General features: G+C 40.2%; 1 protein-coding gene across 3 annotated transcripts in view; it reads left to right on the forward strand.

Annotated features, from left to right (window-relative positions):
• Positions 1–9,193, forward strand: part of PALS2 (protein associated with LIN7 2, MAGUK p55 family member) — a 55,980-nt gene extending 46,787 nt beyond the window's left edge. For all 3 annotated transcript variants that reach the window (XM_056335518.1, XM_056335517.1, XM_056335515.1), the window contains exons 7-12: positions 586–685; positions 1,238–1,306; positions 2,337–2,498; positions 5,123–5,325; positions 5,725–5,853; positions 8,106–9,193. In XM_056335518.1, the coding sequence (XP_056191493.1) occupies positions 586–685; positions 1,238–1,306; positions 2,337–2,498; positions 5,123–5,325; positions 5,725–5,853; positions 8,106–8,282 (840 nt within the window). In that variant the 3' untranslated portion in view covers positions 8,283–9,193. The remainder of the gene's footprint in view (positions 1–585; positions 686–1,237; positions 1,307–2,336; positions 2,499–5,122; positions 5,326–5,724; positions 5,854–8,105) is intronic.
• Positions 9,194–16,935: the final 7,742 nt, after the last annotated feature.

Genomic DNA, 16,935 nt, shown 5'->3' on the forward strand with positions numbered 1-16,935 from the left:
TGCTGTGAAATTATTTCGTAGAGAATCTTAGCCAAACTTCAGTTACTAGGAATACATAAGTTACTAAGATTTTAAATCTATAGTTAGAGTAAAAAGCTTGGAGGCATGATTAGGCATGTTCTAAAATTCATTGTTTGTGAAGTGACAGTTAATAAGCTGCACTGGAACCTGTTATGAGCAGCTCAAGAATACAAAATAAGTGTACTGTGTACTAGAAAATCTTGAGTTTTGTCACTTGAGAGTTCAGCATCTGGAGCCATAGGATTCCATTCAGGGTTTTGATGCCAAAGGTTTATGGCTGTAAGAGCTTCCTAACTTAATGGGAACCAGTAATGTAACTTGTATCTATTTTATTTAAGTTTCCTGAATTTTAATACTCAATTAAAGTATATCAAATAAAGCAAGACACTGTTACTGTAAGACAGAATTTTAATATCCACATCTGATTTCCAAGTCTCAGTAGTAAATATATCGATACTCACCATTGAGAAATTTTGGCAGTGTGAAAATCAGTCAACACCCTGTGGATGAGAAAAATGCTTCTCACAAGTTACCCATGATTTTATTTTCTTTTTTTTTCCCCAGGCTAGTCATGTCAAAGAAGGAGGAAGTGCAGGGCTTATTCCTAGCCAGTTCCTGGAAGAGAAGAGAAAGGCCTTTGTTAGGAGGGACTGGGACAACTCGGGTGAGATTTAATAAATTTCAGGAATAGATTTTGCTCTGACTCCATTTGTTTTGCTTTTCCTGCCTCCATAGATACTAGAAAACTGCTGTGTGAGAATACATAGAACATTGAGAAATGCTAATTATTATATTTTTGGCTTTGACTGAAGGACAAAGGTTAAAGTCTATGCTTAGTCTTCATAGATACGTGAATCATTTTTGCCACCTACTGATGAAAACCTAAATGAGGTGGGAAAGGCATAAGAATTAGCTGGTTTGTTAAATTATGTTTTTATGGTATACGCTGAAAGTTAATAAATTAAACATGTTTGATGGATTTTTTTTGTGCTCTTTAGAAAGATTTCTAGGAAAATTAATTTTTTCCTCTGTGTTCAGGTCTTGGTATACCATTTGATGTGTACAAAAATAGGTATGACCTCCTGCCCTAGAATATATAGAATTCTAAAATAGTCCTTGTAAATTTAATGAATTTAAACTTGCATATGTTCATATAAAAAAGCTTTGGAAAAACACATTTAACAAAAATTATTAATTTGTCTCATTTTATTTCTAGGGCCTTTCTGTGGAACAATAAGCAGCAAAAAAAAGAAAAAGATGATGTACCTCACTACAAGAAATGCAGGTATCTCTTAATATTACATAGCAGTCAAAGTTCTTTAGGCTTCTAAACTTGCAGAGGCTAGTGTATCCAAGATTCACAGTAAAATATTTGATTATAAATTTGATAGATCAGATGGGGTTTATAGTTTAAAAGCAATAGTGACCTGTGAAGATATGGTGATGCAGAGTACACCTTTTGGTAGGAGGAAGTCAGAGAAGAACGGTGTGTTAAAAGAGAAAAAAGTGAAAGCTTTGTTGCCAGCAGGTTGAGGGATGCGATCCTTCCCCTCTACTCAGCACTGGTGAGGCCACACCAGAAGTGTACTGGGCTCCTGCAAGAGACATGGACATACAAAGATGATGAAGGGACTGGAGCATCTCTTCTATGAGGAAAAGCTGAGAGAGCTGGGACTGTTCAGCCTGGAGAACAGAAGGCTCAGGGGGAAGCTCCAATGTGTATAAATACCTGAAGGGAGAGTGCAAAGAGGATGGAGCCAGGCTCTTTTCAAAGGAGCCCAGTGATGGGCCCAGAGGCAACAAGCAACAACACAGGAGGTTCCCTCTGAACATCAGGAAACACTACTGTGAGGGTGACTGAGCTGAGCACTGGCACAGGTTGCCTGGAGAGGGTGTGGTGTCTGCCTCCTTGAAGATAATCAACAGCTGTCTGGATGTGGTCCCAAGCAACCATCTCCAGGTGGCCCTGCTTGAGCACTGGGGTTGGACTAGGTGACCTCCAGAGGTCCCTTCCAACCCCGACCGTTTTGTGATTCTGTGAAAGGTCACTGATTGTTAATCGCAATTTCCCCCATTCTGATCAATCTCAAATTTTCTCCTTGAAAGTAAAGGTAATAATCTGACCTTATGCTGTCCATGATGGGTGACTATTTTATTCCCATACCGATTTAAAGCAGGAAAGCTTTTATCAGACTTGTTGCCCTCCGAGTACTATTTGTATTCACACCCGGCCTGTTGATGTATAGCGAGACTACTATTTTTTTCTTACAGTACTGACTGTGTATTAATGGTTTTTTGTACGCTTCTCAATGTAGAATTTGATCGTCATGAAATCCAGATCTATGAGGAAGTAGCCAAAATGCCTCCTTTTCAGAGGAAAACACTCGTCTTAATTGGGGCCCAAGGAGTGGGGCGAAGAAGTTTAAAGAACAGGTTTATAGTACTGAATCCTACTAGGTTTGGAACTACGGTGCCGTGTAAGTTATCAGCATTCCTATTGTAATATACTTTGAGTCTCTGATTATCTGGAAAATACCTGATGTTTCTCTCAGTGATTCAGGGTGGGAAGAATTTTCTCAGAGTATAAAAATGATACAGAGTGGGAAAACAAAAGGTTTTTCATCAGACAACTGAAGTAATGTGTAATGACAGCGAAAATATTGGTAACCAGCGGTTAAATGTTACCGACGCTGCAGAAAAACAATTTTTGTATGTGCAGTGTTGCAGTCTGCTAGTTTTCTTCAGTGTCAGTCACCATCAGCTACTGAGGGGATTCTGGAAGTTGCTATTAGTCTTCTGTAAACAGCCAGTAGAGTTTCTTGGGTCTGCCGTCTAGTTTCCCATCTGTAGAAGTACCCTAGGCATTATAAATTGTTACTTCAGTATTGAGGAATGTAGGGAAGAGCAACAGACTTCCAATAAAACTGGAATGTTTGTGATCTCCAAGATCTGTATGATAGTCTGAGGTTTTAACACATCTAGCTTCAAGCCCATGGTCTTTTTTTTTCTCACTATCAGCTTCAGACAAAAACCTCCTCCCTTACTGAAGTACTGCTTTCTTGACTTCCTTCCAGATACTTTGCTCATTCACAAGATCTTTTTTTTTTCTTTTTATCTGCCTCCTCTTTGACTGCTGACCCGAGAATTCCACCCTAGCTACATTACTATTCTCCTCTTGCCACCTGCTTTGCAGAATTTCAACAGTCCGTTTCCTTTGTTTTCAGTGGGCAAGAAGCAGATCTGATAATGGAGGAGGAGGGACAGGTCTGAAAGATAAATTGTGCGACGTGAGAGAACCAGTCTCATTTGCTGAATCTCTTAACGCCAAAACTGGCCAGGGCACTAAGAATTGGTATGGGTGACCGATAGTAAGGTTGACTTCTCAGTGTTACTTTTAAAAAGAAATCTTCCCCTGGGAATCTCATTGTTTTATAGTTGCAAAATAGTAAGAAACTCTTTAGTATTTCTAAAATTCTTAATTCCCTTTTAGAAAACCCCTCAAAATGACTGGTTTCTCTAAAATGTTATACAGATTATTAGATATATATAAGTAATGCAACACAGTGTTAAAATGCTTTTACTTGGAGCTCTTGAACACCCTTCAAAGGCATAAAAAATAACTTTCTACTCATGCACATGCAGGACAGTCTCTGCTCTACTTCATTACTTTGTATTTAGATTTTAAGTAGGATAGTCAGTAATCCTAGCTGGCCTCAGTTTCTTTGATTAGAAGACATTTCTCCTGGTTTTTCACAGATGAATATATTTGGGAGTTTTTTTGTTTGTGGGGGTTTTGGATTTGGTTGGGTTTTGGTGGGGTTTTTTTTTGGTTGGTTGGCTTTTGGTTGTTGTGGATTTTTTATTGAAAATGGCTGAAATGGATCCACTTTGCTGTGGGGAGAAGCATGTCCTTGGTGTTGAGTTCTAATAAAGCAAATGGTGCTGGGTTTTTTCTTCAGTGTGGATAGCTGAACTGTTAAGTTACTGTAAACTGTTAAAGCTCATTCTCCAAAATTTATTTCAGGCTGGTTTTTTTTATTTTTATTTTTTAAATTGTATTAACCATTATAGTTTTAATCTTTCTGTAGAATCTTGGCTAAATCTAGATATTCTAGTAATATGTTTATTGCTAACAGCTTCAGAAGATTGTTTCTTGTGGGACTTGAGTTTTCTAGAATAACGAAGTTGATAGGAATTATTGGAAGACAGGGAATGCTTTCCGCTTGTATCGCCAGGTTGCACCAAGCGGGGGTATGGCAACAAGCGATGATACAACTATTACCAAAGGGATCCATTTACTGTTACTTCAATATATTCTGGAGTTCAGATCTAATGAAATGCAAGTAGTGGGCAGGTAATATGGTGATAGGACAGCAAAATCAGTAATAATCTGATTTTTTTTTATTATTTTATTTACATCTTCTTGCTTAAATAATGTCTGTACTGCACAGTGTAGCCAATACCCAAGATAGCTGCTAATATTTTACTTAAATATTGGCTTTAATCTCTCTGCAGTGAATTTACCTTGTTTTAAAAAGGGTAAGTTGACCTGGAAAGCAGCATTAGCTGTCCTCTGCTGAAGTTCTGCTACAGTGGCTGGGCTTCTTCTGGTATTTAACTTAACTGCATAGCTAGCTCAGGTGATTCGAACGTGAGTAACAGGGCAAATACAGTGAGCAAAGTGTGTGCTAAGGTGTGGAGGGTGGGGTGGGGCAGATTTTGATGTGTTATTTTCAGAAGTACATCTGGCATTTGAGAGTTAAACTTCCATTTGATTCCCAGGTGACTTAATTATTCACTTAATAAATATTTTAAAAGATGACATGAATGAGTATTGTACATGGTGCGAAGGAGTAATACAAAGGAAACAAGCAAATGGGTGCGTAAGGAACATATAGAAAGGAATAGAAGTAAAAGGAACAAGAGTGGCTATGCTCAGTTTTGAAACTTGCACTAGAATAATTAATCTGCATATGGAACAATCATAATTGTATGTAATGTTTATTATACTCTCCTGAACTTAATAGGCAGTCCAGTCTCATATTTGTATTCCAAATATAAGAAGAGAACATTCAATTTATATTTTCAATTTCCTGTTTAGTTACTTCACGGAAGCCAAGGGATGATGAGAAGGATGGGCAAGCATACAGATTTGTGTCACGAGCTGAAATGGAGATGGACATTAAAGCTGGCAGATATTTAGAGCATGGAGAATATGAAGGAAATCTTTATGGCACCAAAATTGATTCCATCCTTGAAGTTGTTCAGACAGGAAGGACCTGCATCTTGGATGTAAATCCACAGGTATATCGTTTGTAATGTTACACTATAAGTCTAGGATTGTAATATTGAAGAGGTGCCTTTAAATTTGAAGGCTTCTTACCTGCTTTAAAGATTACAGTATCAACTGGATTCTGGCATTTGTGGCACTTAGTTGGAATGAGTTAGAAAGATGGAAAAAACCCAACTTAGATTCTGCGTGAAAGAGGAATCTTGCAGGGTAGTAGAGTCTTTTTAGCCAAGGAAGGAATTACGTTGTGTGTTTCAAAAGGCAGCGTATGAGTTTCTAAAATAGAAGAATCTTGGCTTACATGTTTCTGCCCATTGTAAGACTAGTTTTGCAGTGCCCCTGAAATAATGGGGACATGTGGTGCGTCATTCTCAAACTTAGGGGTTTTTCCTTTTCTTTTTCTTTGCTTCTAGGCCCTGAAAATACTGAGGACTTCAGAATTCATGCCCTATGTAGTGTTCATTGCTGCTCCAGAATTGGAGACTTTGCGTGCTATGCACAAAGCTGTGGTAGATGCTGGAATTACAACCAAACTTCTCACTGTAAGCAGATTATTTCATATTTACCTTGCTTTGAACAGGATGGTCTTAGATTTTTTAATTTTTTTTTCTTACATTTAATTTTAGACAGAATTTGTTCTGAAATGTCTCTAAGAAAAGTTAGGCAAGACTTTTGTTGTTTATTTAGTAGAAGTTAATGATATACTATGTATATGGCAGATGGCTTCTTAGACATCTTACAATTGTTTGTAATGTGTTCTTTGGGAAACGTCACCTTACCTTTGATTCTTTGCAACTAATAGTAAATATTTGATGGTGGGAGCTGTTCTTCTATGTAAATGTCTTTACTCTCCCCCCAAAAAATTTTGTTCACGTTTGTCTTATAATATAGATGTGCGTTAAAAATGGAACCTGTAATCCTCAGTAAATTGCAGCCTGCATTAAAAAAAAATCCAAAAAACCAACAACAGAATGCAACTGGGCTTTGTTTCCACTGTTGCAGCAGCACATGCTGCACTGAGAATGGCTGGGAGCTGCCAGAGTAAGAAGTGTGGAGTCGCTTCTCTTCCCCTTGGCTTCCTTGGATTTGCCATGTAAAGCGAAGTGGCACATTCTGTTCATTAGATCTTCTCTTTTTCTGAGACACAGCGTAGCAGAGGGAAACGAGACACGCTTCCTCCAGCACAGCAAATCATACATGTTCTGTATGGGCATTAACTTTTCCAGCTGCAGGACCAAAGCAAAATAAGACAGTCGGAGCGGTTAAGAAAACTGCCCTCTGCGTTCAGCAGTAGAATTCCCCCATCTGATAAAGCCGACAACTCACAGCAATAGTGCAGCAGCTGAGATAGCAGCGATGCCTTGCATAATGCTGACAGGGCATTTAAAGCAAAAAAATGGACGGTAGGTTAATTTCACATAAATTAACACAGGATTTTTAGTATTGACCGCCCCCCCCTCCCGCCCCCTGCCATGTGGGAGACTGTCCAGTTCTAGTAATGGATTCTGGTTATTACAGATTCTAGTATCCCTGTGGGTGCTCTGTCTTTCCTCCTCCCTGCCCCAAATGACCCCGGAATTTTGTGATGTGTATAAAAGAAGGCAAGGTTAAAACTGTCCAGCCAAGTATAAAAATAATTTCCTGTACTTCCTAATATTTGATTCCCTAAGGGACATCCTTGCCTTTGTTTTACTTGTCCTTCTGAATAATAAAGAGGATAGTTACATTTAAAATACACATTTATGTATCTTTACAGATATGATTTAGAATCTGTACACGTGTGTATAGAGTATGATTTCCCATTTCATATTCTTCTGCTTCCTAAGCAAATGAAAACCAGATGTCTTTTTAAAGAAGTGTTATCTTTTGCTTGCTAGTGGGTCTGTCTACATTTTTTCTAGCATCCTAAGCCGTTCCATTGCAAAAATTCTGGCTTTTGTGGCAATACGTTTGCTTGTCTTCTTCATTTACTGTGAATAAAAGGTGATTCACAAATTTACTTTCTCATTTTGGCTTTTGTATTTACAACTATATCAAGACTTGAAAATATTAAAATAAATATTGTCAAGGGGACAAATCTCGTAAGTGCTTACAAAAAAATTGCTTTTGTGCAAAAGCGGAGAGGAATTTTCTGAGGATGTAAGGCTAATGAAACAAAAAAACCACTCAGTGGTAGCACTTCAAGAAGGCTTCATAATGTAGGAAAATAAATTTCCTGCGTATTTTGCAGCTCATATCAGAACTAAATGCAGCAGTAGTTGACAAATGAGGAAATTATGTCAGGTGGTCGAGGCTGAAATGTAGCCTCTACAAGCAGTAAGGTATTCTAGAGTTTAATTCTATTAGACATACATCTTTTATTTCATATTAAATTCTTTAATTTTTTGGTGCTTTCTCTGGAAATAATAAAGGGCACAAATATATTTGCGCAACTGATATATTCAGTCATTCCTAAAGCATTAATTTTATTTGGATCGGATTGTCAGTTGCCCATACAAAATGATTAATTGCCGGTTGTGCATGCCAGCCCAAGTTCATTTTCTTAAGAACTGTAAGATTTGCAGACGTTTGGTCACCATATTTAACATTATTGGCGCAGCCTGTAACTTTTTCAGCCCTTTCAATGCATTTTAGCTTAAGTTCTGTGCGGATTTACTATAAACAAAAAAAAATAATTTTTAAAATGTATTCAGTATATAGCTTTAGTCAGTTGCCGTATGTAATGAAGGGATACTTCTGTACTGTAAGGATTTGCCAAATCTATTCTTAGTAACGGTTAAAATCTCTTCAACAGGACACGGATTTGAAAAAAACAGTGGATGAAAGTGCACGGATCCAGCGAGCATACAACCACTATTTTGATCTGACCATTGTAAACGATAACCTAGACAAAGCCTTCGAGAAGCTACAGACTGCTATCGAGAGACTGAGGCTGGAGCCGCAGTGGGTCCCAATTAGCTGGGTATATTGATATTTCTCAAGAGGAGCTTAACAAATAAAATCAACTGCAGCAGATACGCTAACGTGATGTTGTGTAGATACTGACGATAACCTACGGCACCTGTGCATTTTTACTCTGTGTATATTCAAAAGTACACTATTCTGAATTTTTATAAAAATGTTGAAGGGAAAGTGTACTTAAATATGTAATTTATTTTAATTTTTCTAACTTTTTACAGATAACCTTTCTATTCATATCACATGAAGGAAATGCGTTTAAGCATTTTTATAGGTTTTGATTTAGTACCTTTGCCTTTTTTGTCTAAGAAACTTTCGGTCATTCACTTCAACATTTACATCTTGGTCTTACATTTTCACTGTGATTTAAAAAGAGGATACTTGAAACAATTTTTGTAAAACTTGTTAATGTAAGTGTTTAACTGGTCAAAAGTCTATAGCTCTTATTAGGAAAGAATACTAATTTCTTTGGGATTATTCTTTTCTTCCTTAAAAAAGTAATAATTTCATGGGAGCAGAATTTTAAATACTAAAAGCAGCAACAAACACACAGCTCCATTGCTCTAGCTTCTTTCAGCTTCATGTTGGTGCATCCTTGATGTTTCACAAATTCTTGATGTCTCTTGATTTAGACAACCGTTGTGTAGGTTCCCTGATACGTGTCTCTTAAAATAACATCAAGCAATACCTTGCAAGCTGCTTATTAGGCTTTGCTTGGGAGCCAAGCTGTTAGCCTGTTGTGGTTGAAGTGCTGACGTTAGAAAGCTTGTCCACAAGGTAATTCAGTGCAATTTGAGTAATAGTGAAGTAGCCTGAGAGAGAACCTGATAACGTGGAGCACCGTAGAGTGATGCATAATGTTTAGGACTATTTACTCATAGTTGTGAAAACACATTGCTTTTAACAAAAAAAGAAAAAACAAAAGCAAAACCAAAAAACCACCAAGAAAAAAAGCCAACAAAAAAAGGCATTTTCTTTTCTTAGGACATTGTTTGATATTTGTATAGTGATTTGTGGCTTAATTTCCTGCACTATCTAGCTGGGTTCTATATTATCTTTTTGAGTATTTGTGTGTGATCAACTGCTGTATTTTTGAGTGTGATGTAGTGGAATTTCTGTGCTTTTTGCTACATTGTTTTTAATGGCATTTTTCATTAGAAAGCTTGTGAAATAGAAGCTTAGGGCTAAAAAGCAATGTTGTTTATACCTTTTTTGTGTTACAACATACTTCCCTTTTGTTTAGTGACAGTTCTCCCCTTAGTAGGCTCATTGATGTAATTCGTAATAAGTTCAAGTTCATCGATCAAAACTTAGTGATGTAAATTTCTGCTTAATAAGAACAAAATGAAAATATAGCTTGTTCCTAAGACTAGCTTTTTTGTGACCATATTTTATATAATGTCAGCTGTTGTATGTAACAACATTCACCATCACTCACCAGGTTAGGTGTCTAAACTGAAGTCATCTATTTGTTTAATTTCTCATCCATCTAGTGACAGGCACCTGCCTTCTGAATTCTTTTTCGACACCGAAGTGTGATGTGGAACGCTATCAAAAGGCAGCTTCCTCAGAACTATTTCTGAAGGAAAAGAGGCTTAGACACTGTAAAACAGTATTGTTTCCTGGGGCTCTTAAAGACATGTATATGCACAAGGAAAAGAAAAGTGGAGTTGATGTGGTATAGGAAAAGTGTAAGTCTTTAAAAAAAAAAAAAACCAAACAAAAAAACCTCAAAACACCTGTATACTACAGATGATTTTTACAAAGCCTGTCAGGTTGGTGGTTGTGGAGGAAAAGCAGCAGTGGGGGCTTGAGATCCCCATGTATGTGGAAAATGTTAGTCTGACCTGTGTCTAGCACAGGCAGTCTTTGTGGCTGTTAATACTGAGATTTCAGTCTTTTAGAAGGGATCTGAAATTCTCGAAGGAAAAATTGTACCACTACTTTGTTTTATTGTTATACTTTTCAGGATGTTTTTTCTCTGGTTTTGTTTAAGTTTGACAGATCTTTTCAATGTGGCACCAGCATGAGACACTTGTTTTCCTTTCCCAGGAGACATGTTCTGTGATCCCGTTGCTTAGAGGCTGCTTTGAGAAATGGATCGAGTGTTGTATGTAGCAGCAATGACAGCAGAGCCATTGCTTGACTATTTAACGATTTGCTATTGGCACTATATGCTAAACGTGACTAAACTGTATCTGCATACTGTGTAATAGGAGACCTACTTATGCTGTAAATAAGATGTGCTATCTGGACAGATATGATGCCTTTTCATTATGAGTTAGAAAATAATCTATTTGTGATGCCAAAAGTGGGCTGAGCTCACTCTTCCCTAATGAATGGAATGAGAGGATTCTTCGTTTCCATACCATAGTACTTTATATTGCAAATATCACTTATTGTCATCTTTTGGGTTTTCCCCCCCCGCCATGAATTTACTTAACCAAATAAAACACATGAAACATGGGCACCAAGGTTTAGTCAGGAAAACCTCTTGCTCCTTCTGTTTCCATCCCAGGGAGAAACACTGCCAGGAGAGCCTCCCTAGTCAGCTGTCTCCACACAGCCATGGATTTGCTGAAGCCTAAAGCTTTAGCTTTCGCTGCAGGTTCACATGGTGTTTGTAAAGCAAGCAGTTAGCCCAGCAGGGCCTGGCGGCTCACTGGCTGGTGCTGTTAATGTAGATGCTAATGAGAAGTACAATTCTGAAGCAATAAGGGAAGATGTCTTGTTTAGGTTGTACACAGAGATCGGATCAAGGTATCTGCAAGTTTTAATTGGATGTCCTCACGCACTTGGGGACACCCCCCCCCCCCCCCCCCAACTAAACCCAAATACCATGCTCCTTGCCTTTATTCGTTAATTCTTGCAAACTGAGAGTTCAGATTGGCAGGCATATAATGTTAGGAGGTAGAAGAGAGGCTGGGTTGGTTTGATGGTGGCGGGGTTTGTTTTTAGCAAAATGAGGTTTTCATCAGATTTTCTGCGTAGTTTGTCACTACCCGGTAGGAGGACTAGAATGAGAATGACAACTTTTTTTTTTAAAGAGCATTCTTGGAGGTTCTTAGCATGATGGTGCCGTTTCAGTCACATACACAGCAGCAGCAGTCTGTCAGGTATGCTAGATCAGGTGTTAGGTAGACACCTGCACATCGTGTGATTAGGGGAGAAAGACACTAAGAAAGGCTAGTTGTGAGCAAGTGAAAATCCTTCATGTGACAGCTGTTTGAAGTACTTTGAAGGAGTTCGGATAAGTAGGATTTCACGTATCTCATTCTATACTAAACATTCATTTTGCAGATAATAACAGGAAAACTTTTTACATTGACTGTTAATGATAACAATAGGTGTGTCTGAGCAAGGTGAAGATGCTGCTAAATGTTTAAGATGTGGTATGTATCACAAGATAAATATTTAAGTAGTTTAGAAAAGTAAATTATCAAATAGTTGTCTGTGTATATGTATGTATGTGGATGGTAAAACAAAAAATGCTCATGTCTGTTGTCACATTACTAAGCTACCATGACTTAATCCAGAAATGTACCTGCATGTGAGACTTTAGAACTGGTACACTTCTCTACCAGGTTTATTGTGTTTACTAATGTATATTTTTCTAAATATACAGCTATTTCAATCTAAAAATTCTATATTTATCTGTAATTTCTATGTTTTGGACAGTGCATGAGGTGCTGTAAAATTCTGTACATATAGAGACTTATAGAAGAAACACTGTAGTTGCCCTGTGAATGAAAAGTTATACGTAAAAAGTACAGTCAGTATGCCAAGACCCATAAGTTATTTCCTTAAATGCACCAAAAATTCCCTTAAGCGTGTACCAAACTCTAGTGTAAATACTTCGGTGCACGTGTTACCCTAGCAGGTCTACTTCAGGTTCTACGTCATGTGACAAGACGCAGTCAGTTGAAGTTTAGTGGGATAATGACAATGGGCTATGTCATCTGGCACAGATCCATGAAAGTCATTCGAAACGTTCTGTAAATCCACAATGAAAGTGAAATTGGAGCAGAATCACAGACCGATGTAGGCAAGGGAAATTGAATTTATAACCAATGCAGTGTCCTTAATTTGTGCCGTATTTTCAGATCCGTGCAGCTCTGTGTATAAAAGCTTTGTGGAGCAGGATGGCAGATCAGCTCACCCCTCTTGAATTTGTGTTTATATAAACTGTCACATCTTGGATAGGCTCAAAATGTGATGCTTCTTCCCCAATCTTCTATACAATTCTAACTCATTACATCTTCTGAAAGCACACCTGAATTACTGGATGTACAAATCGCCCGCAGCGCAGTGTTCAGGAAGTCATCGGGGTTTTGTTTTGAAGCGGGTGATTTGAAGGGAGGTCAGAAATAGGGAAGTTTTTTCTCTTTGGAACACGGGTATTTCCTGGCTAGGGACCCTTCTGAGCCAAGCCTGCCTCTGTGCTGCGCTTAAGGACCAGCAGAGCGCAATCAAGTAGAGCACCACGCCAGAAAGCAGGAGGTGCAGGTTACCACCTGTTTTTACACGTGAGCTATTATCGTGAACATAACAAATTCACACTTCTTTACCTACTCCTTGGGTTCCCTTCCAGGCTTCCTCTGCCTTGCTGCTTCGCTGGGACTGCTCTGAGGCAGCTCTGCTCCGTGCGGCCGTAGTGCCTGCTGCTGCACTAGCTCCCCTGCCACTCGCTGTGCCTGTGGGTGCAGCTGTACGACAGAGCACAGCTGGGCACACCCAGCTGGCTCTGGACCGCTTGCTTCGTGCAGGGTTTCTTGCCTCACCCAAATTCAGGAGAGCTGAAGGACCGTATCGTTATTGCCAAACTTCACGATACTACTTTTGCAAAAGGTCAATTTATGGATGACAGCTCGTGGTTACTGGATACAAAGACTGGTATCCTGCTGGGCCTCTTGCCTTAATCGCCCCTCCGGCTCTCAGCCCTACACACCACCTCTCCCGGGCCCCTACAGCGATTTCTTCAGTTAAGGTATTTTCATTCGCTTTGGCTGGTGGACTGCCCTTACTGAAGGGGGTGAAGTCCTGGCCCAAACTTTTTTTGTTGTTTTTTGCCGTTTCTTTTTTTGGCGTACTCTTCATTTAATAAGCTTACTGGTGGGAATCATCTGCGATCCTTAGCTTGCGTCTTGTAGAGGAAGCAGTAGTCAATATAAACATTGGTATTTAAGACTGGCAGAACTTACTGGTTTTGGTCTCAAGAGAGACACTAAAAATAAAAAGAGCGGGTGAAAACACCTGTGAAATAACTAACTTTCAGAGGCAGCTTTGGCTTCCGAACCATATTAAAAGTGTGCCCCTGTGCGTGCACACGGATACAAATAAAACTTGGGGGTAAATACTGCAAGAAATTCATAGACGGGATCTGCTATCTTACCCGAATCCTCCATGGTGGGATGCTGTTCCCCAACCTGTCACATCTTACTTAAATGGCAAGTCCAGTTTGTTTGCTGGTACTGCAGCCGGAATTTGCCTCTACAGGCTTAAAAACAAACTTCAGCTTGGTGAAGGCTATTAAGCAGTTTCACCTCCAAACAGAATTTAATTTTTTTTTTTTCAACAGGGTCTCGGCAATATTTATATTCTATAGAATAAATTACACTTGAAGTAAATACGATTTTTGTTTCCAGTATTTTTAACCTTTTCTCGTACTAGTTGGGTTTGGGTTCCTTTTGCTGCTGAGGCCGTAGGTTGGATGTGAATACCTGCTGACTAACCTGCCAGGCTAACACAGTTAAAGTAGACCTGGAAACACTTTCTCCCATTTATCCTTTTCCTTTTAATGTCATTAGCTTCATGCTAATGCTTGTCCACGTGAGTTCAGCTGTCCTCATGGCTGATCCAAATACTACTCCCTGAGTAGCCAAGTTTTACCTAAAATACAGTAAAAACCTCTTCCAAAACCCCAAGTAACTTCTCTGTTACTTGACCTCTTACGTGATACAGAGTGTAGAGCAAAATGAACGGCACTGCTTTGGACAGTTCTGGGGTGGCAGCAAACCTGTTGGCTGTAAAAAAAAAAAAAAAACCAAACCAAAAAACAACACTTTTTTTTTTTCTGGCTGATTTTTGTTTGTTTAGGTCTTGTACACGGTTTTATATGGAGATAATGGTTGAAATGTATTTTTTCCCCCTTTGAAAATGCATGTTGAGCATTCCTTCCCCTCCCCCACTCCCTCACCCTGTATTGCCTGTGTGTAACATTTGTGTACTGTGGTATAAGAGAGGGGACCACTTCCTTAGGTTTTAAAATAGAAGAAGGTTCACTGCTCTCCCACCCCGAGCTGGGCTAAGAACTGTAAAACGTTAATTGGGGTTTACATGTGTATTAGAAGTCTGTCACCGTGTATTTCCTTACCTTGCTGCTTCTCACAACTGTTTTTTGCCTGTTCAAAGCTCTTGTGGTTTTCTGTTGGGTTTTGTGTTTTTTTTAATTCTACAGCATATTAAAATGAAATTGACATTTTAAAACTTTAAAAACTGCTTTCCTGTAAAAAAAAACACACCTCTTTCTTTAGCTGAAAACATACTAAAAAAAAAAAAAAGGTCTTAACTATTAGCTAAACTTTCTAATGTAAACCTGAAGATAATTTAATACCTGTTTGAATACAATACTGTAGAGCAGACCTCGGAGATGGGACTTGTTAGCATTCTGACTTTATCAGTGTCAAGTCAGCTAATACATAGGAAGTTTTTAAATTGTGGCTTGTTTTCTAAAACCCCCCTTGTCTTTTTCATAGCTAATATTTTCACAATAAACACAGCCAAACGTAAAAATGTTAATGTACAAATTGTGAAATTCTCTTTAATTCCCAACAAAATATTTTTGTATATAATAAAGATTTAATATTGAAAAAATGTAAATTAGCTTTTTTTCTGATTTTTTTGGTCATACTCTGAATGTTAGCTAAATAAGCTATCAAGAAGCAATCTGTGCACACCTGCCTTCTGTCTTTACCCAATTCTTTCCTGCTGAAACTTGGCTGTGCATTAACACGCTATTCCCTGCTCGTGTGCTAGTACCAAATATTACGCTGACGGACTCGTCTGCACAGATTGGGCTTTGCGCTCTGGGTGCTGCTTTGGGATTTTTTTTCAATGTAGCAGGCTGGACAGGTAAGTGCGCGCGGCTGGTGTTGCGTCTTTGGGTCTCATTTAGTGCTGACAGTTCAGAAAAGCAACTGCTGTTGGTCTTGTTGCAGCTCGATGTTCCTCAAATACCCACGCGGTGTAGGGAGCCCTTAGAGCCTCTTCAGCCATCCTGTAACTGTGGTCGCTGCTGCATCTGGGCCTCTTCCGAGCACCGCAGCACTGGGAGAGTCGTTCTCCTGAGCCTGCGCTGGAACTGGCCGGCGTACAAAAGCCCAAGGGACTGAGGACTGGAGTTTGTAGGAGGCAAGTGCTTGTTGCTGACAGCAATGCTGAGCCTGCTGGCCTCTGGAGACAGCGCAGGCTCTTTGAGAAGAGGCTGCTGACCCCATCTTCCCTGGTCCCGGTTGTGAACTGCAAAGGTGCAGTTTCTTTCCCCTTCCTCCTGGGGAATGCAGAAGTTTAGCAAAGGGAAGCAACGTTTTGCGGAGGCAAGTCAAGGCATGAAATCAAACCTTTTATGAGACAAGCTCCAGTCTTCTCTGCAGGACCTTACAGCCCTTTTACCACCCCCATTTCCTAGGGAAGACCCCATCTAACCTTGAAAAAGCATTTTCTGTACGAGGCCTGCCTGCCACAAGAAATCGCAGCTCTATCGAAGATATAGTGGATGCACATCCAGCTCTTCTAAAGCGGATTCTGAATCCATTTGGATCAGCGCAGCGCAGGCGGGCTCCCTGAAGGGGCTGTCCTCATCGAGCTTAGGGAAGGGCAGGACAAGAGTTACTTGGAGAGAGACATGTTGCTTCTGCTGTCCCCTTGGATCTTCACACCCCCTGCCTGAGCGATTTTTAATGTTAACGTGCCTAAGGATCCTACTTTCAAGAGCACAGGAGGAGGAACTGGAGAGGAAGTGATGAACATATAACCTGCCTTAATGTTTCTTTCCCCTGTCGGCTGTGCTGCTTGCTCAGTTCTAAAAAGGCCATCCAAGGCTGGTGGCTGGTCTGGAGGTGCTTCCGTGGTCACCAAAGTGCTGCCAAAGGAGGAAAGCTGGGAAACGCCTCCACAAAGAGCACACAAAAGGACAAAGCCAAGGCTGAAGTCAGCCAATGACTGCTGCAGGCACACTGATCGATCCTGGAAGTGTGGCAGCAGGTGAGGCGCGGAGCCACGACGCTCGGGCACCCTTCTCGACTGGCAGAAGTCCGGGGTCTCTGGGGCACACCACCATTTGCCCAAGCGTCTCTCGTGCTGTGGGAGTCTGAGAATGCCCTGGCTCCTGCCCTGTCCTCCTGAGCAGAGGCCCCAGTGCTGCCGCCCCCTCACCCCTCCTTTCTGGGTGTCTGTCCCCTCCCTGCTCCCACCCCGAGGTGGGTGGCACAGGACCGGGGGTATCACACACAAACGCCGCCCGCAGTGGTGCCTTATGCAACGTTTCCCTGCGTCCCCGTCTGCCAAAGGGTTACAAGTGGCAGGCCTGCAGCGAGTACGCGGCCTTTGGCCTCCTTGGCTGTAGCTGGGAAGCTGCTGGGGCCCCCCAGCACCAGAAACTCTGCCAG

This window comes from Falco biarmicus, chromosome 4 (assembly GCF_023638135.1).
Source record: "Falco biarmicus isolate bFalBia1 chromosome 4, bFalBia1.pri, whole genome shotgun sequence".
Classification (NCBI taxonomy): domain Eukaryota; kingdom Metazoa; phylum Chordata; class Aves; order Falconiformes; family Falconidae; genus Falco; species Falco biarmicus.